The 20,072-nt window shown below is 43.3% G+C and overlaps 1 protein-coding gene across 1 annotated transcript in view; it reads left to right on the top strand.

Moving 5' to 3' along the window:
• Nucleotides 1–16,647, top strand: part of GRM8 (glutamate metabotropic receptor 8) — a 531,151-nt gene extending 514,504 nt beyond the window's left edge. Inside the window, exons 9-10 of the mRNA XM_074984122.1 lie at nucleotides 1,092–1,338; nucleotides 16,549–16,647. Of these exons, the coding sequence (XP_074840223.1) occupies nucleotides 1,092–1,338; nucleotides 16,549–16,598 (297 nt within the window). The 3' untranslated portion in view covers nucleotides 16,599–16,647. The remainder of the gene's footprint in view (nucleotides 1–1,091; nucleotides 1,339–16,548) is intronic.
• The last annotated feature ends 3,425 nt before the right edge of the window (nucleotides 16,648–20,072 follow it).

The following is a 20,072-nucleotide window of genomic DNA, read 5'->3' as shown; positions in this document are numbered from 1 at the left end:
CTGGCCGCATCCCGGGCCCGGGCATAACCCTGCCGCAGCTCCTTCACCTTACTCCTCACATGATCAGGAGTGCGGGCAGGGTGACCCCGGGCAGCCAGGCCATCGGCCAGCTGAGCGAACACATCTGCGTTCCGCCTCTTGCTCCCCATTACCTGGAGCACCTCCTCCTCGCTCCAGAGCCCCAGCAGGTCCCGCATCTCGGCCTCCGTCCAGGATGGGCCCCGCTGCCGCTTCCCAGACTGGCTGGCCCTCTGGCTGGGCTGGCTGCCCTGGCTCCCCTTGGGGGGGTCCCCTGGGGGCGCTGGGGGGGCTGCCGGGCAGCCATCGCAGGTCTGTGGGGCTGAGGGTGGTGCAGGCTGCAGCCTGCACATTGCCTCAGCTTCCTGCAGAGTCAGGGAGGGGGAGGGGACCTTTAAGGGGCCGCTCCACGCGGCCACCAGTGAGCTGAGGGGCTGGAGAGAGCGTCTCTCAACCCCCCAACTGATGGCCGCCATGGAGGACCTGGCAATTTCGACGTTGCGGGACACGGATCGTCTACACTGTCCCTACTTCGACGTTGAACGTCGATGTAGGGCGCTATTCCTATCTCCTCATGGGGTTAGCGACTTCGACGTCTCACCGCCTAACGTCGAAGTTAACTTCGAAATAGCGCCCGACGCGTGTAGCCGCGACGGGCGCTATTTCGAAGTTAGTGCCGCTACTTCGAAGTAGCGTGCACGTGTAGACACAGCTTAGATGATACAGAACTAACCTTGGTGTCAGCCTTTTTGTATATTATTCCTGCACAGACACATTTGTTCTTCATTTGAAAATGTAGGTGGTACAGAGGTCTAAGGATTTGTAGGGAAATAGAGTTTAATAAGTGTATCAGCTGCTTCCCTCACCCACTCTTTAGGGGAAGAAAAAAAAAAACAGACTCGACTGTGATTGAAGACAATCTGAATGAAGCATCCTTCTAATGTACACAGTCAAGGGATTGCCTGGTACCATTTCCATGTTCAGTTAATATGTTAAAAATAATTACTGCACTTGCCTATGTATTTTCTATCAGTTTTACAAACATTGATTTTATGCTGTTTTTCCTCCCCCAGATGTACATCCAGACAACAACGCTCACTGTCTCCATGAGTTTAAGTGCTTCAGTATCTCTGGGCATGCTCTACATGCCCAAGGTTTATATTATCATTTTTCATCCAGAGCAGAATGTACAAAAACGGAAGCGGAGCTTCAAGGCTGTTGTGACAGCTGCCACAATGCAAAGCAAACTGATCCAAAAAGGAAATGACAGACCAAATGGCGAGGTCAAAACTGAATTGTGTGAAAGTCTTGACACCAACAGTAAGTCATCTGTAGACTTTCCCATGGTCAAGAGTGGGAGCACTTCGTAATAGATGTACGTTGGCAAGAATGCAATCACTTTTAATTGTAAATGTCATTCTTTTCTTTGCTTGTGCTGCATGAATACAGAGACGTGTCAGAATTCAAGTACCTTTGCGAGCAGGCATGCCTACTGTTTGTCTCCATGCAAATCCTTTTTTATGAGTGAAAAGTCCTGATTTAAAAAAATAAACATGTTTGGGCAAACCCACATCTTTTAAAATGATCTGACTGAACTAGCACTAATTTGCTGCATTGTGTTGTACTATGGCAGTCTCATTATGTGCTGACACTTCTTGGGATATATTTAGGTGTGCCATTGTTACCGAAAGCCAGTGTTTAAAAGACATGAAAAATATGGCTTCACATTCTATATTACCTTTTCAGAAATACAGTTGTAAATGGGTGAAAATATTCTTTCCTTAACCTTCTAACCTGCACTAGAAATTTTTGTATAGTTTGTTCATTTCTTCTGATTTAATCTACAGTTCTAATAGAAGTGCTTCCAGCTGGTTAGGACTGTTGGGATAAAAGTACCACATGATGCCATTGTTCAAGCCTATGTCATAGTTCCTAATTTTGTACAAACAGTAGTGGGTCCCTTTTAAGTTTACAAAAAATCTAACATGAGTATATCTATATATCTATATATCTATATATATATATGGCATTTGTTCATGTACTCAGAAATTCAACCCCATATTTTTAATGTGACTAAGGCTAGAAGTGGGAAAAGGATATTTTCCACGAGGAAGGTCTTTGAATCTGGCACCTCACTGGAATTGATAAATGATTATAACTTCTACACAACAGTGTGTCACAAATAGAGCTGAGTACATATTTTCTGTAGTAGGCCTAGTGCAGTGACAATCGTAGATTCTGCAGCTTCTAAAAATTCAGTGAATTAATAATGGTTTTGCCAAAATAGTTTTGGAAGTTCAAAAAACTCCAAAACTCTAAAACTACTTTATTTTGACATTTTCTAAATGAAACATTTTGATTTTTTAGTTTGTGGTGACTTTTCAGTTGAGTGTTTCCTTTAATTGTATTGTAAAATAAAGAAATATATCGAAAATGAGCAAAACAGAAATGAAGCACTTCAGTTTATCAAAACAAAATGTTTCATTCAACCCAAAACACATTTCATTTTATGCTTTGGTTCACCATAATTTTTGAAATGTTTTGTTTGTTGGTTCAACCTAACATATTGGGTTTCTTTGTTTGTTTGTTTGTTTGTTTGTTTCATTTGGAATTGCCAGCAAACTGTTTAAATGAACCAATGCTGGTAGGATGGTGAATCCTGCGGTTTGTACTTCTTTCGCACAGCACTTCTACAGAATTCAGTCAGTACCACAGTGAGGTACAACATAAAAGGTGCAAAAGGATTTAGATTTATTCCATAGCTCATTTGTTGGAAGAGGGTGGGGAGAAACTGTCTTTTAAAAATTCCATAATTCACCTGTCAAACTTATCACCATTCAAAAATCTGTAATTATTCGATGAAGCAATGCAGCCACTGTAGTATGGATTCATACTACTACATATAACAGAGAATAGAGCTGGAAATACTGATGAAATTCCAAGGCAGTGTGTAAATATGAAAAAAAACATACATATTTTACCATTCCTGAGAAGTCTCCAAAAGAAAATAAAGAGGGATGGGTGAGAAAGAGAGTTTCCTTGCTGAGTTGGCAAAATGATCAATATCAGAGAAAAAGGTCAGCTATAGTACCACAATGGGATGCAGAGAAAAAAGCTTGTGTACCTGAGATTTATCAACTGTACCTAATTAAGAGATGCTGTGCCTGGTATTTTTTTAAATATGATTATACATAATTCATTAAAACAGCTGCCACTGGAAGCAAGTCTGCTTTCTCCAGCAGTGTGACGCACACAGGGAAGTATCTATTTACCTGATTTAACACTAGCACACATATATAATTTTCAAGGGCCTCTGTGGTACATCTCTTCAAGGCTTTGATCCATGTCCTGTTATGTTCCATAGGCAAGTATTAAAAAAAATTAACAAATCTCAATTCTAGAGCCCTAGATTCATGTAATGGAGCTGGCTTAGCTAAAAGATGGGGCTATTAGGTTTTCTAAAATCTCACCATACACATTAGATTTTATTAGCTTTGCTCTTTTCACCCAAAATAATTACAGTAAAAGCTTTCTTATCCAGCATATTAATATCCACAAAACTCACTAAACCGACATTTGCCATAGATGGCAATAAAATTCTGTCTTTGGTTAATGGGAAATTCTGATAACTCTACGGCATCGTTTTCCAACATTTAGACTTGTTTGATGGTCCTGAGGCAGTAGAGAAGCAGTAAATTACAATTCTGTATACAGTAATAGTGTTAAAAGCTGTAGTCTGATTTAAGTTAATTTCATTTTTTAAACGTTTGCATTTGATGAAAAAGCTTGAATAACCAGCACATTTGATTAACTGACAACCGGCACTAGCCATACATGCTGGAAAACAAAGCTTGTACTGTATTGTCAAAAAGTCTTTTAGGCTGTCATGAAAGACACATATAACTAAATCCTTTCCCCTTGGTCACGTGGAATAACCCTGGGATGACCATATTTCCCTATCCCAAATACAAAGCGACAAGGTATGGGGCTCCCTGGCTGTGGCTGGCAAACAAGTGCAGCTCCCTGGCTGCCCCATGTCATGGGGCACTGGAGCAGGGATGTCACCCCAAGGGGGAGCTTCCCAGTGGCAGGGTGGTTGCCATGTGGAAGGTGGATGCTGTTCGCAGGCTGCCCCACACTGCTGGGCTCTGGGAATGCTCCCTGACTCCAGTGGGGGTTGCCCAGTGGGGGGGCTGCCACCCTGTGAGGTTGCGGGGCGTGGAGGGAGAGGTGCTCCCTGGCTGCAGCTGGCTCCTAGCTGCCCCACACTTCCAGGCACTGGGAATGGGGCTGCTGCCTTGCAGGGGACTGCCCCGGCTGCCCTGCACCTTGGGGCACCAGCAATGGGGCTGTCACCCTGTTAGGGATGGGGGCTACCCCAGCTGCAGTGGGTGGATTCCCCACATCTTGGGGCACTGGCAGTGGGGTTGCTGCCCTGCAGGAGATCTCAGTGGCTGCCCCATGCCTTGAGGTGCTGGCAACAGTGCTGCTTCCCCACAGGAGAGCTCCCTGGCTGCGGGGGTTCCCTAGCTGTGGAGGCAGCTGCCCCATGGCTGGGCGTGTGGGAAGGGAGATGGCTACATGGGAGGCTGTCCTGTGGGGGGGATTGGGTTACCTCCCCACAGTGGTCTCCCCAGCTGCAGGGGCAGCTGCCACACAGAGGGGCTGCCCAGCATTGCTGGGGCATCAGGTCCCCCTTAAAATATTAGAGTAGGGCACAAAACACACTCCTCTACCCCCAAAAGTACCCTGCCTGACCTCTATGGCAGGGCGCCTGGCTCCCTCTCCTGCTGCTGCCTCTATTAGACAGTCATTATGTGCTGCACGCGCTGTCCAGCCAGCTCATGATTGATTTCACCTGGGGAAAGGGCAGCTCAGCAGAGGAAGTGAATATACGGGACAATTGGCTTTTCTGTTAAAAAAAAAAAAAGTGGGATGCTTGCCTAATATACAGGACTGTCCCAGTGAAAATGGGACAGATGTCACCTTAAATAAAACCCCAGACTACAGAAAGATGTTCCTTTGAACTGTTGCCCAGGCTCATATTGTGGCATTAGGTGATCACCGTTCCAGCATGTCAGTCTTAGCCAGAGAAAGCAGGGTGTCACTCAACGCCAAAAATGCAGAGCTACAGAATGTACAAAACTGGAGTGTAACGAGAATTCTAAACATGGGGAGAGACCTTTCCTTCCCCTTGCCTATGTGACATTGACGATGCAGATGACAAGCACCACCACAACTACTACTACTAAAGCACAAACAGAAAGAAGTGACTTTGCTGATTTTGGCGAGACACCACTGGTACATTCTGAGATTAGTAAAGGGGACTGTGTACATGTGCTTGAGGACAAGATTTACCTTTTGCAGAGGCAGTGGGTCAACGGGTAGTAATCAGTAGATGTGATGCATCAGGATAGCTACTAAAGGATTGTATATTCAGCTGCTGTAGAGCATGGATTTTTATGGAGCTATAACAATATACACCAGTTCAGGATCTCACCCAGAGAGCTTCATCCAACATCCTATATGCAGAAGACATTCCTGTTGAAGTCAAACAAAGATTTTCTTTCAGGCTACATCTACACGTGCCCCAAACTTCGAAATGGCCATGCAAATGGCCATTTCGAAGTTTACTAATGAAGCGCTGAAATGTATTTTCAGCACTTCATTAGCATGCGGGCTGCCGCGGCGCTTCAAAATTGACACACCTTGCTGCTGCGTGGTGCATCCAGACGGGGCTCCTTTTCGAAAGGACCCCGCCTACTTCGAAGTCCCCATATTCCCCTTAGGCTACGTCTACACGTGCCCACTACATCGAAATAGCTTATTTTGATGTAGCGACATCGAAATAATCTATTTCGATGAATAACGTCTACACGTCCTCCAGGGCTGGCAACGTCGATGTTCAACTTCGACGTTGGGCAGCACCACATCGAAATAGGCGCTGCGAGGGAACGTCTACACGCCAAAGTAGCACACATCGAAATAAGGGTGCCAGGAACAGCTGCAGACAGGGTCACAGGGCGGACTCAACAGCAAGCCGCTCCCTTAAAGGGCCCCTCCCAGACACAGTTGCACTAAACAACACAAGATCCACAGAGCCGACAACTGGTTGCAGGCCCTGTGCAATGCAGCATGGATCCCCAGCTGCCGCAGCAGCAGCCAGAAGCCCTGGGCTAAGGGCTGCTGCACACGGTGACCATAGAGCCCCGCCAGGGCTGGAGAGAGAGCGTCTCTCAACCCCTCAGCTGATGGCTGCCATGGCGGACCCCGCTATTTCGATGTTGTGGGATGCGGATCATCTACACGTGCCCTACTTCGACGTTCAACTTTGAAGTAGGGCGCTATTCCCATCCCCTCATGGGGTTAGCGACTTCGACGTCTCGCTGCCTAACGTCGATTTCAACTTCGAAATAGTGCCCAACACATGTAGCCGTGACGGGCGCTATTTCGAAGTTGGCGCCACTACTTCGAAGTAGCGTGCACGTGTAGACGCGGCCATAGTCCCATAATAAGGGGACTTCAAAGTAGGCGGGGTCCTTTCAAAAAGGAGCCCCGTCTGGATGTGCCGCGCGGCAGCAAGGCGCGTCAATTTCGAAGCGCCGCGGCAGCCTGCATGCTAATGAAGCACTGAATATGCATTTCAGCGCTTCATTAGTAAACTTCGAAATGGCCATTTGCGTGGCCATTTCGAAGTTTGGGGCACGTGTAGACACAGCCTCAGTGTTTGCAGGATCTGGTCCAAAGCAGGGATCAGGTGTGCCTGATCGGTCACAGACAGTGAATGAGCAGACAGGGCAGCGTGAAAAATCAGCATGGCATCAAGAGAACAGTAGGCACTATACAGCTGGACAAGGAGGTTAATACCAGACAGTCATCACATTTGGCTTTCTTTTTTCCTACCTGTCTCATTTTGATGATTCCTCTGACATGATTTGTATTAATCTTCCTGTTTTTCTCAGGTGCCTTTTTGGCTTCGTCATTGTCCTGTATGTTTGATTTTTCCATAGTCCGCTTTTGTACTGTTCTGTTCTCCATCATTGCTTGCTCTCTTCCTCTGTCTTTTTCTGAGTGTCTTTGTTTCAACTGCATTTTCTTTTCTCCTCCTTTTTGGTGCTTTGGAATTCCTTCCTCCTCCCCCCTCCCCTGCCCCACACAGTTTTTCACTCTTTAAATTCTTCTTCCTATGGTTTTTGTAAACTGACTGTTGTTTTATTTTTATTTGCCCTTTGTAATCATTTTCTTCTGTCCCAGTTCTTTAGATCTGTCTATCTAGATATAGATATAGATGTAGATATAGATATAGATATAGATTTTTTTATTTACTACAGCCATTTAACTTGTCTGTTATTTTTCCTTTCAGGGTATCTTTATTCTCTCTCTAGCTCTCTTCAGCCCATTGTGTGTATACATACACACACACTATATATATATATACACGAACACACACACACACATATATATATACATATATAAAACTCTTCTAGTCACATGGGCTAATATCTGTTGAGTTCTGTGGGACAATTCACAGATTTCCCTGGGGGCCCAGATTTCACCATACACTGTACCAAAGACATTTGTTTCACACAGAAGAGAAAAAAATAATGCAAAATAAATTCCACACAGCTCTGGAGAGCTTGGATTTACAACCCTTATCCTTCAGTTCTTGAAAGGAGAAACCACTGCTACCTGAGCTGAATGAGTTCTCTCTGTTCACAGTCATGTACAAAGCTAATATATTCCAGCATCGTTTGCTGGAATTTAGTTGTTATTGTCTAAAAGGAGCTCCCTGAGTGGCTTGATTAAATAGAAATTCTAAGTCTTCATTTCGCCTCTGTTCAACTAAATGCACTAGACGTTTACAGAGAGCAAGGTAGGACCTACAGGCTTAAATTACCTTTGTTGTAGCTCCATGCTACTTCCACTCAGGGCATGCAAAGCAACGTTCTACTTCAGCTTCTTTTGAGTTGGGATCAAACACACTCTGCCTAACAAGAACTCAACTTGGCTCATATCAGAGGCTGCTGCTACACTACCCTTCTCCCGTCGGGGGATGGTTAATGAGGCATGGTTAATGAGGCAATTGGAAGCAGGCTAATGAGGCGCTAATGTGCATATTCAGCACCTCATTAGCATAATAGAGGCTGCACAAACCGACTTCGAATTGCAGATTGCAAGTGAAGATGGGGCAGCTTTGAAATAAATGCCCCGCTTGAAATTATACTCCCTTGAAGTGGAGCATTTTCGAAGCTGCCTCCATCTTCACTGTCAATCTGCAATATGAAGTCTGTTTGTGTGGCCACCATTAGGCTAACGAGGTGCTGAATATGCATGTTAGCACCTCATTAGACTGCTTTGAACTGCCTCATTACCATGGCACCTCTAACAGGAGAATGGTAGTGTAGCAGCAGCCAGAATCTTCTTCTACCACAACTGACAGTAGTGAATCTCCTTTGCCCCTCACCTCCAGTCCACTTTGCCTGGCACCAAGGAGCAAGGTTTTCCAGGCCTTCCCTTTCTTCCTGTTTTCATGTTTGTTTACTTCTCTGTTTGATGTTTGTGTTTTTATTCTGTTTTTTTTTGTTCTATGACCATTCTGTGCTCCATTTTGTGCTTTATTTTTCTTTCCAGCCAGCTCTTTCTGTCCTAGAAACTTACACTGAGATGAACCAAGCTGTGGAAATCAAGATGGGCAAATCTTTAACTTGGTATTCTGTAGAGAACCACTGAGCCAAAACTACTGATAATGTTCCCAGTCTAGTTTCACAAAACTATTCTTGAATATTAATAGCTCATTTCCATCATTGGCATTGCCTGCTAAAACTTGAATTATAAAAACCTACTCATATAAGTATGGAGAAGTTCTTTGCCCTTATTTTATCCTAATGATGCCATTGGTAAACATCTAACGAGAAGAAGAAATGTGGAGGCTTTGTAATACAATATGAATATAAAATACATGATAGTACTGTCTCTCTATGTAGTCATTTTCACTGAAGGAAATGTTAACACATATGCTTTATATGCTAAATCATAGGCACTGGTGATTAAAATTAAAAACCCAGCTAAATATTTCTGACAAATTTTCAATGAATTTATTTTTACAAACTTGCATAATGCACTCAATTTTTGGAGAATGTTGGCTACCTGTTATGATTGGACTTACTTTCCTTTGGTTTTAATTACAGTATAGGTTTTAAATTGCCTTCCAAATAATACTGTAGTTCTCATTGCTAACCACATTTATTAATTTATTTCTCTGTACCATGAAACTCATGAAAAATATGTCCCCAGGGATAGTTTTATAGTTGTCATTAAGATTTAGGCACATTTCAATGGTTTGACTATATTCTACCTTTAGAAAGATTTAAAACATTCCAAATCTGAGAAATGAAGATGTGATGCATTTCTCGAAAAAGGCACATTGACTTCCATGTCTCTGAATTCATCATTGGTCCTTAGTTGCATGCAGAGGATGGAAAATGTGTACCACTGGATGCAGGTTTTGCAATTTGTTCCATATGTAGATGTCATTACACCAGTGGTATCCAACCTTTTTACCTCCAAGGTCACTGTTTAAATTTAAGGGCTACCTCGGATCGACTGCACCATTTCTCTGAGGTCCCACCTCTTCTCTCAAACCCCCACTCATTCAACTATACCCCACGCTCCCTCACTTCCATCTGGCTGGGTCATGGGGTTGGGTACAGGAGAAAGAAAGGGCTGCAGATTCTGGGAGGGAGTTTGGGTGGAGGAGGGGGTTCCAGGCTGGGACAAACTGTTGGGGTGCAGGAGGGGTGCAGCCTCTGGGAGGGGTTTGGATGTACCAATCGAGATTGACAGATTGATGACCATTGCTCTACTGTAAGGCACTGATGTCACAAGGTGCTTCATGTGGGCACATCTCTGCGCCCATGGGATTCCACAGCAGAACAGGGACTGACTGACATGGGGAAGTATTCAGGATCAAGGCTTTGATACGCTGATTTGTAATCCCTAAAGTTATGCTTTAATCATGGATTTGTTAAGTAAAAGTCTGATGCAAGAAATAAAAAGTCATAGCCTGTGACATGTCCATGACTTATACCATAAATATGCCTGACTGTATCTTAAGGAGGGCCCCATGGAGGACTGAGGGGGGAATCCATCACATGAGCTGCTGGGTGAAGCTCCAGGGGGCCTTTTGGCACTTTTTACATAGGGAAACCCAGCCAGGCCTGCTGCTGGAGACCTGGGGGGACAGCAACTTCTCTGGCCACCCTGGAACTGCTCTCAGGAGCAACCAAGCTCGGGCTGCTCCTGCTGCTGCCAATACTGCTCAGGCATTCAGCCAGCCAGCTGCCCAGCAATGCCAGAACAGCAACTGGTGTAGCCAGGGCTGGGTCTACCAGAGTGACTGGCTGAACAGCCACCAAAATGGCTGGCTGCAGAGCCGCTGCCAAAATCATGGAGATCGCAAAATTTCATGGTACCTGCCACCTCTGTTACCAATGTGGAGCCGTAGCCATCGCCCCATTCCTTTGCTGTGAACGTAGAGATTTTCTGCACTGAGATATGCTAGCTCTGCTTAGTGTCTGCCACAGGGAATCAGAGGGTCAAATCCTGCCAGCTAGTGAGCACTGCCTCAGAGGTACTCTATATCTCAGCATCTTGCAGGATTGTGCCCTGAATGAAGAGTTGGGAATGATGGCCTTCACCGTGGTATTAGCCTGGAATGAGGAAAGTGTGGAAGCTGTAAAATTATTTTATATTTACAGCATATGGTCATACAGAAAGCCCAAAGTAGCACAATGGCTATTCAGTGTAGAATAGTTTGAGCACTTCAGCCTGGAACAGTGAGACAGGCTAGCCACTATGAGACACTGTATATTTACCTTCTAGGGATATGTCTCGGTGCTGAGCGGGGAGTGTAATTTCTAGTCCGAAGAGGCATAACTCACTAGCACTGATAGAGCTAGCAGTCTAACATAAGAGTATATTCACAGCATCACAACCAGTGAAGGGACTAGCTGCCCAAGCCTGGGTCTTGGGTGTCAGATGGGTACATACCTGGCAGGCCTAGTCCCACGCACCACTTGTGTCACCATGCCTACGCAATACTTTCAGATTGCTAGGTCCGCCACAGCCAGTATGTGTCCCCCAGATGGGACTCAGATCCCCAGGTGTAAGAGAAGGCAGACCATTGGAGTAGGCAAGCTGGTTTTGTAGACTTCTAATGACCAGCTTGGCTCCTGAGCCCCAAATGCACCCCGAGCAGTTTGTAATTCCTCTGCTAGGGATGGACCCAAACCATGCTTGGCAGGGATAAGATAAGCCCTTTGAGGGCTTGGGATTGGTCCTAATGAAGCATTTACATTTCAGTGGTAGTGTATTGCAGCTTGGTATTTAGGCAACTCATATCAAACACTCTGTGACTCACAAGGAATGGGTGAGGGCATGCTGAAGAGTCACTGGGGGATTTCCTCCAAGCATACTTGGATACATGTACAGGAAGTGGAGGTTAGTGGGTTACAAGTCCCTTAGTCTTCTCTACCCAGCTCCTGTTTTCTCAGTCTCCACTTCCCAACTCCATTTCATGCCCACCCCCGTAAAACACAGATCCCTCCAGGGGTCAGTATGGCCACATTTACCATTGTCAAACAAATTATACAGATGTCAAAGACAGGAAGTGAAAAGAAAAAAAAAACATGCAGGTGGGTCTGTAGAAAAAACAATTCTGTTGCTTACTTTAAATATGCACAGCACATTCTATGATAATGTGTTTCTGTAAGCCTATATCCTTTTGTTTTGGTTTACTTCTGTTGTCTCATTCCAAGAGCAGAGTAGTAAATGGGCCTTGAAAAGGCCAATTCCAGGAGCATACTGAGTCAAATTCGTTTTCCTCCCTGGCCACATAAGCTCGCTGAGTGTGGTTTGTGTTACAACTCTGAAATGTTCACAGAGTTAAGACCAAGAAACTTGCTATGGGGGCTCTTAGATCCCAAACAGAAGCTTTAGGATCATTAGCATAAACTGTATAGGTATAAAAGGTATTTATCAAATAAAAGGAGAAAAGCTGATCTGGTATGATTTTTCCAGTCTGGCTGCAGGATTAGTGTTAGCAAACTGTGAACTACTACATAAACCTTCCCTGGAAATACTTTGAAATATATCTGATTTTATTTTTAAAGTTATACTGTAAGGAAATCACCTGCTTATTGATTTTTACTTTCCACTTCTGCTTCTTCTGGGTGCATCAAAGCAATGTACTCAGCATGGCAAATAATTCAACATTAATTTGTTTCCCACACACAAAAAAAGGAACCTGTCCAATTTGCATTTGTTGTTTTGTTTATTCGTGCTTTGCTAGCAACAAATTCCCTTTGGCCATGTCTACACTAGCCAAAAATTTCCAAATGGCCATGCAAATGGCCATTTCAAAGTTTACTATTGAAACGCTGAAATACATATTCAGCGCCTCATTAGTATGCGGGCGGCTGCGGCACTTCAAAATTGATGTGGCTCGCCCCCGCGCGGCTCGTCCAGATGGGGCTCCTTTTCGAAAGGACCCTGCCTACTTCGAAGTCCCCTTATTCCCATCTGCTCATAGGAATAAGGGGACATCGAAGTAGGTGGGTCCTTTCGAAAAGGAGCCCTGTCTGGACGAGCCGCGCGGGGGCGAGCTGCTTCAATTTCGAAGTGCCACGGCCGCCTGCATGCTAATGAGGCGCTGAATATGTATTTCAGCACTTCATTAGTAAACTTTGAAATGGCCATTTGCATGGCCATTTTGAAGTTTTTGGCTAGTGTAGACATAGCCTTTATGTTCTAAAGAAATTGGTCCAGGTTCAGCAATCCTGTTGTATTCCCAGATGGGAAAGTGCAAGGCAGAGTGATGCAATCTTCCTCAACAATCCTGCTGTAGGAGCTTGAGAAAGAACGCACAAAGGAGTCTCACATCCCATGCAAAATTTCTGAAAAACATGAATTTGGCTATACTCACTTAGGCTGTGGCCACACTTGGCCAGAACTTCAAAATGGAGATGCTAATGGCCAAATCAGAGAATACTAATGAGGTGCTGAAATGAATATTCAGCACCTCATTGGCATGCTGCCAGCTGTGGCACTTTGAAAGTGTTGCGTTTCGCTCATGTGCAGCTCATCTACACAGGGGTCCTTTTTGAAAGGACCCTGCAGATAGGAATATGGGGATTTCAAAGTCTGCAGGGTCCTTTTGAAAAGGACCCCCATGTAGCTGAGCCATGCGTGAGAGAGACCGGCTGGCAGCATGCTAATGAGGCACTGAATATTCATTTCAGCATCTCATTAATATTCTCTGATTTGGCCATTAGAATGTCGATTTTAAAGTTTTGGCCAAGTGTGGCCACAGCCTTAGAGTGCTGGGTATTCCTGGAGCACGACTATGTCCTGTGAGGAATAGGTATTCTGACCCTTCAGCAAAGTCCCCTGAAGGCCTTGCTAAGTATTTGCTCAAAGTAATCGTCCCTTGAAGAGGGACTGCTACCAGTCTCTTAGTCTTGGTCTACACTAGACCTTACAGTCAACTGCAAATACACAATTCTAGCTGCAGTAATTGCGTAGCTAGAATTAATGTATCTACAGTTGCCTGTAAGGTCTGACCTCATTATGAGAGGGTGACAGGAGTGTTTCTCCGATTGACCTCCTTTATGCCTCATGATAGCAAGAAATCCAGGGGGTTCACTGCCAACCTCAGAAACATCAATTTTGTGCATCTTTACCAGACACATGAAATCGAATGCTGGATGATCGACCCTGACCAGATTGATCTTCAAGGAAGTGAAGACAAGTCCTTATTTTTGTAAGCAACACAATTTGCCAGTTTTCACTGAGCTGAGAATTCACATTCACTTTCTCAGATCCAAAATGTCCCAGAGGTCACACTGTTCAAACTCCAAAACTGAAGGTATCGGTAGGCATGATTGTAAACAACTGACTCTTTGACAGTTTCTTTGGTGTGTGTATTCTCATGATTATGTGTTCCCATAGCCTAATGGAAAAAAAGTCAAATCAGATTTAAATTTCAGTGGACTGGTTCCCTGATGTCTTCCACAGCTGAAACTGCAGGACTAGAGTCACAGTCCCTAGAAATCCATACACAAACATAAACTTTACCTGGCATATTTCATTATTTATATCTACCTAGTGATCTTACAAAAATGCAGTTCAGTACATGATGCAGTAGACCTTCAAGGTGAGCCAGAGAAGATTATATTTCTCTGTGTCTGGGTTTCTTTTTTTTCAGTATCACCATCGGATTTCTAGGCCAGGTTTAGAAAGCGTGAGGATTTATTTCCCTAATTCAGCTACATTAAAACATCAGTGGATTCTGATCCAGTACTGTCTCGCAAAGGATTGCACTGAGAGCAAGCCAAAAAAAGCTTGAATGATGCTGCTTTAGCCTGGATTCTGGTCTCACGCCAGCTTTATACTGGTTGTAGATTTACACCTGATCCTGCACTGTTTTTTGGAGTAGTGACATTAGGGCCATTACTCATGATTTAAATTGGTGTGTGTACAGAATTATATGGGCCAGATTCTCTAAGCCACTAAATTCATTTGGTGTTGCCAGCTGCCTCCATCACGGGTGTAAATGGGGTATGTTAGAGGCAAGCTAGGGAGAGAAAGGGGTGTAGTGGAGCTGAGCTCCTCTGCACCTGACACCTTACAGACTTTTCAACAGTCATGGAAGATAGCATCAACACCCTAGTGTTCTGTGGGGTCCATGCAACTGGGGTCAGGAAGCTGCCTGTGGCTCTTTCAAGTCACGGTGTCCACTCTGTCCGAGCACTGTAATGGAGAACAATAAGGGACAGTGGCTGCTATGCAGTGTTGAAGCAAAAGACTTCTTTGTGTTTAGGCAGCTAATATTCTGCCTTATTGAATTCCATAAGGCAACAGATGAGCCAAACTCGATACCAGTAAAACCAGGTCCAGCAAGGATGCTTGATGCAGCTAACTCTAGTATTTTATACCCTTACACAAACAAGTCCAGAGCCAGAAGCAAGTAGTTAGAGAAACAACTATTTTCAGAGAGAAAACTGTTATCAGCAAGGAGGAATAGGTACTAGGGAGTAAGAGCCCCAAATCCAAACAGTTCATTAACACGTTCCACTTAGCTCATCCTCCCTGCAATTCCCAAAGAGGTGAGGAAAAGTGCAAGCTCTTGTGTACATGCAGAAATAAGAAACAAGAAATGGCTTCTATATAAGATGGCTTCCACAGCAGAAATGCCAATATTGATTTTAGGTTCAGTAACTGTTGCCATTTTACCTTAACTGTAGTCCAAAAGCTGGCTCATCTCACATATTGCACCTTTCTGAAGAAGCAGGAGAATTTCTGCCTTAAGGGGAAATTCACTTGTAAGAAAAGGTTGCGTTGATGCCGCTAATGTGGCTGAGGAATACCACAACTTTATTCAGCTTTATTCAGGGCGACAGTTTTAAAGTACATTCTGGGCTTTCTAATAGGCATGCCTGTGGGTACTTGGGTACTTCCTGAAGGACAGGTTTTCTATGTTGGCGTGTCTCTCGATCATCCTGGTCACATACTTTCATTAGCCAGCTTTGCCCAATTTCAGGGTTGCATCAACCATCTTTATTTCACCTCATGTAAAAGTGCCTTGCATGTTGAATAGAAACAGAGAGGGAGCCATGCTAGTCTATACACTATCAAAACAAAAAGCAGTCAAGTAACACTTTAAAGACTAGCAAAATAATTTATTAGGTGAGCTTTCGTGGGACAGACCCACTTCTTCAGACCATAGCCAGACCAGAAGAGACTCAATATTTAAGGCACAGGCCCTGGGTGACATGCCTGTTTGGTTGTCTGTAGGAGAGAACAGGCATGTCACCCAGGGCCTGTGCCTTAAATATTGAATCTGTTCGGGTCTGGCTATGGTCTGAAGAAGTGGGTCTGTCTCACAAAAGCTCATCACCTAATAAATTATTTTGCTAGTCTTTAAAGTGCTACTTGACTGCTTTTTGTTTTGATCATATAAAAGGAGTTCTGGGTGTCTTGTATTCCTGTAACTCACTCCACCAGTGGATGCTCAGCCGGCCTCAGTCAGCTGCAGTTGGAGAGTGACTCAAACCCAACCCAAAATTTGAAAGTAATTTTTGCTGTTTTTTAAACTTAGCCAAATAAAACATTGAAACCAAGGTACAGCATATTATATTTAGAAAAAAAACCACACAAATAGTCAGCAACAGAAATTAAATAGGTTGAACAGAGGTGTATGCCTTTTTCTCAACGAACTAGTCATCATATTACCCTCTAAACAACGCAGAAATAAAATGTCACCCAAGTATGGCATTTGGGTCCTGTTTCCAGCAAGTTATTCTGAAAAGCACTTAGGCATATGCTTAAAGTTAAGAATATGCTTACCTGGTTTCTTCAGGTAGGACTTAGGCGACGCTGAAAGTTTAGTAAATACTAAATGAATTTCTTTGATACACAAAGTGCTTTTTGTTGATTCCAAAACCTGAAATGCAACTTTTTTTTGCTTTTCAGCTTCCTCTACCAAGACAACATATGTCAGCTACAGCAATCATGCAAACTGAGCAAGGAAATGAAATGCATCTGAAGACCTGAAGTATGTGAAAATAAAAAATTAATTTAGTACTACCAAAACCTTGGTCTTGGAAAGAGCTGTAGACTACAGTCAAATCAACAGTCAGTCTCTTAATGGACAAAGATTAACCACAAGCCAAAAGCAGGATGGTGGGAAGGGAAAAAACTCAGTTTTATACAATTCACAAGGACAAATTTCTGAACTGTTTATTCACAACAGGAAGTAAATCACAAAAAGAAAACAAATGTTAGCTTGTGAAAAAAATGCTGTTGAAATAAACCATGTCTGATGTTATACTTGTAAGTACTTTTTTGTGATTGTGAGAATTTCCATTCCTGTCCCACATTGTTCAACTTGTATAAGGCGATAAGTTTGTTTCTTGTGATGACTGACTGAACTGAAGCCCTGAGTTGTGCTAAAAGAAATGCAATGATTGCCGCATGCAAATTTTTATACAAAATAATTTATTTCTAATAATAAAGGAATGTTTTGCAAATGTTCAGACTTGTTTCGTTGCAGTTTTAAGGAAGAAGAAGATATTTTAAGTCCTGACAGTACTGTGTCTTATTTGTTTAGAATGTGCAGTACAGGATGTGTGTGTTTATAAATAAAAATAATAATGGTGTTGGAGGAATGCCATGTAACGTATAAGCATGTTGATGGAGGTGTCTGTATGTGCGTGTGTGTGGGGATGAGTGTACTCTCCGAGTTGGGTAAATTTATTTGTTTAAAAAATTGTGACTGTTTTAAAAGTTCTGGTGGAAGTTTTTTCCCAAAGTAAATATATTTTATAGAATTTTGTCAAATGAAAAATTCCTGCTGTTGTGCTCACCACTTATCACTAAGTCACTGTGTTGTTTTTTTTTTTAAATAGCATTCAGAGTTTTCAAACCATTTAGCAAAGGTGGTACAACTAAAAACTCAGATTTCTTATACTAATCAGAACCATCCAATTGAAATAAAACATTAATTTTATTATCCTGTACAGTACTTTTATGCTACTGATACTCCATCATCAGCGAGGGTGGCCTACTGTTGCTGGCCACCGTACCTTATCGGTAGATTCCTTCGAAACAGAAAGATATAAGTTAACTAGTTGAATAGTAGTAAAGTGGATAGATGAGCTAACGTATCAAACCTTTCAAAAGCAAAGAAAATGACCACATGGGTACAATTCTGATGTCTGCTAATTTTCAAATTAATCTATTCAGTAGACACCATGCTATTAGAAATGCTAGTACCAAAGACAGAGAGAAAAAGAGAGAGAGATTGGAACCAGTTTAGAGATCTATCATGTTAATAAGCCATTCTAGACAATTTAAAAGCAGACTGCTAGAGGCTTTCAGCTCTGTCACCAATGTCTATGATGCGCTTTAAGACTTTTTCAACTCTTTACAATATCTACCATTCATCAAGTCAATGGGTCTTTACAATCAGTTTGTTATTAAATGTTCTTTCTGCTGATTTAGCCTGGATGGCTCATTCTTCTTCTTTCCGATAGGTGCTATCTCTTTGTAACATATCTTTGCCAAGGAGGCTGCAGTGAACCCTGTGTTGCATTACTGAATAAGTGAAGGTAAAACCATTTGAAACTGAATCACCCTCATGTTACAGTGCCACAATTTAATCACCTGTGCAGCCAGCAAACGACTTTCAGTCCACTATCCCCTTAGTGAATTTCCATGTTCCAAAACACTTTAATAAAGATCTGTTAGGAAGGATCTATCCCAGTATTTGGACACTTGAGTTACTGATGATGTATTATTCAATACAATGCAACTGAAATGTTGCTGACTGACCACTCACCAAACTATAAAATAAGTGAAAAAATAAAGAAGCAGGCATTAATTACTTTTTCTGTTGACTCTGCTTGAGAACCATCAAGCAGATAATGGACCCTACCCTGCAAACATACACACACGTAATACATGTTGAACCCCTCTAATCTGGAACTCTTTTGTCTAGCAACATCCATAGTCCAGCATCATTTTAGTTAGCTGGACAACCACTTATCATGGATGTGGCCAAGATTCACGTGGTCCCAAAAAGTTTGTTTTCGGGCACGAGTCCTGGTTCTTAGTGATCTGTGCTATTATGTAGTTGTAATTTACCCCTAAATGTCTTCTCAGAACCCAGTAAGCAGTGGAAGTGTTGGGAATGCTGCTAGAAAATATTGACCTCCCATGGTCCAGAACATTCGCTTATCCAGCATCTGTCACATCCTGAGAGTGCTGGATTAGAGAGGCTCAACCTGTATTATGCACATCAGTAACGGCACTTGCATCAGTGGGCAGTACTCCCATGTTTAAAGTTCACTAAAGCTGCTTGGAAACGTTTTGATAATATGGTTATTTACAGAGACTGCCACTGTGTCAAAACCAAAGTATATCAGTTTTGACTAAGGTTTCAACAAGGCAGTTTCTCCAATTCAGAGGGATGTGAGAGAGAAGGCACAATAGAGACCTGACCTTTTCTAGCTGAAACAGGCATTTCAACACAATTCCAGTTGGCACAAACCTTCAGAAGTTTTGCTTTCCTTCCAGTGGAGAATGAAAACAAACTTTGAAAACCATTGTGAAATGGAATTGTTGTCTTGCAGCCTGTTCAAGAGACGTGCACAAGCGTTGTCTGGGTCCAGCCCTTAATCAGCAATCAGCCTGATCTCAAGGGTGTTCTGTGAATGCTATGTTGATTGGAGCTAGTGAATTTGCAAATTAAGTAAGAAATAGCCCATTGAGCCATTGCAAAGGAGAACACTAAATGGTGGTGGTGTTATGACTGCTGATTTTGCAGTCTATTGTCCACAGTGGCATTATTTTGCTGAGGAAGGGTTTGCAGGACCAGGCCCAAACATGTTACTCTAAAAGATGTGGAAAAAAAAAGCAATCTCCCCCCCCCCCCACCCCGCGTAGTAGATTTGCCAAAAGTTTTTGTTTAGAGGAGAACATTAAAAACAAAAGAGTGAAGGTGCAAAATATTTTCTTCATTTCACATGTCATTCAGTGTAGTAACACAAGGTTACTTCACATCTTTGTAAATCCCATTGACTTCAGCGAGGTTATACAGCAGCAATGAGTAACCAGAATAGAGACTGTGCTGCATGAGTGGCCATCCTTCATCTCAGTAGGCCATAGCCACCTGTGGCCCACAGGGGCTCCATCTGCAGCCCACAGACTCAATGCCCACACACCTCTCACACAATGGGGCTCCAGACATCCTACTCTTCCCTGTCCCTTCCAGCACTTTTGGAGAATGATGAGAATGATAAATCCACTGATTCACACTCCATTCCTGCTTCTCCCCTTTCCTCCTTCTCTCGCTCCCTCCCAGACTTGGAATAGCAGCGAACAGCTGACTCTCGCAGTCCCGCTCTTGGAGGGAGTGGGACGAAATGTGAATCAATGGGATCGTGGTGTTCTGAAAGTGCTGGGAACATGGTGGAGAAGTAGTAATAAAGGGGTCC

Source organism: Carettochelys insculpta, chromosome 1, assembly GCF_033958435.1.
Source record: "Carettochelys insculpta isolate YL-2023 chromosome 1, ASM3395843v1, whole genome shotgun sequence".
Taxonomy (NCBI): Eukaryota; Metazoa; Chordata; order Testudines; family Carettochelyidae; genus Carettochelys; species Carettochelys insculpta.
This window is presented reverse-complemented; position numbering and strand designations above follow the sequence as displayed.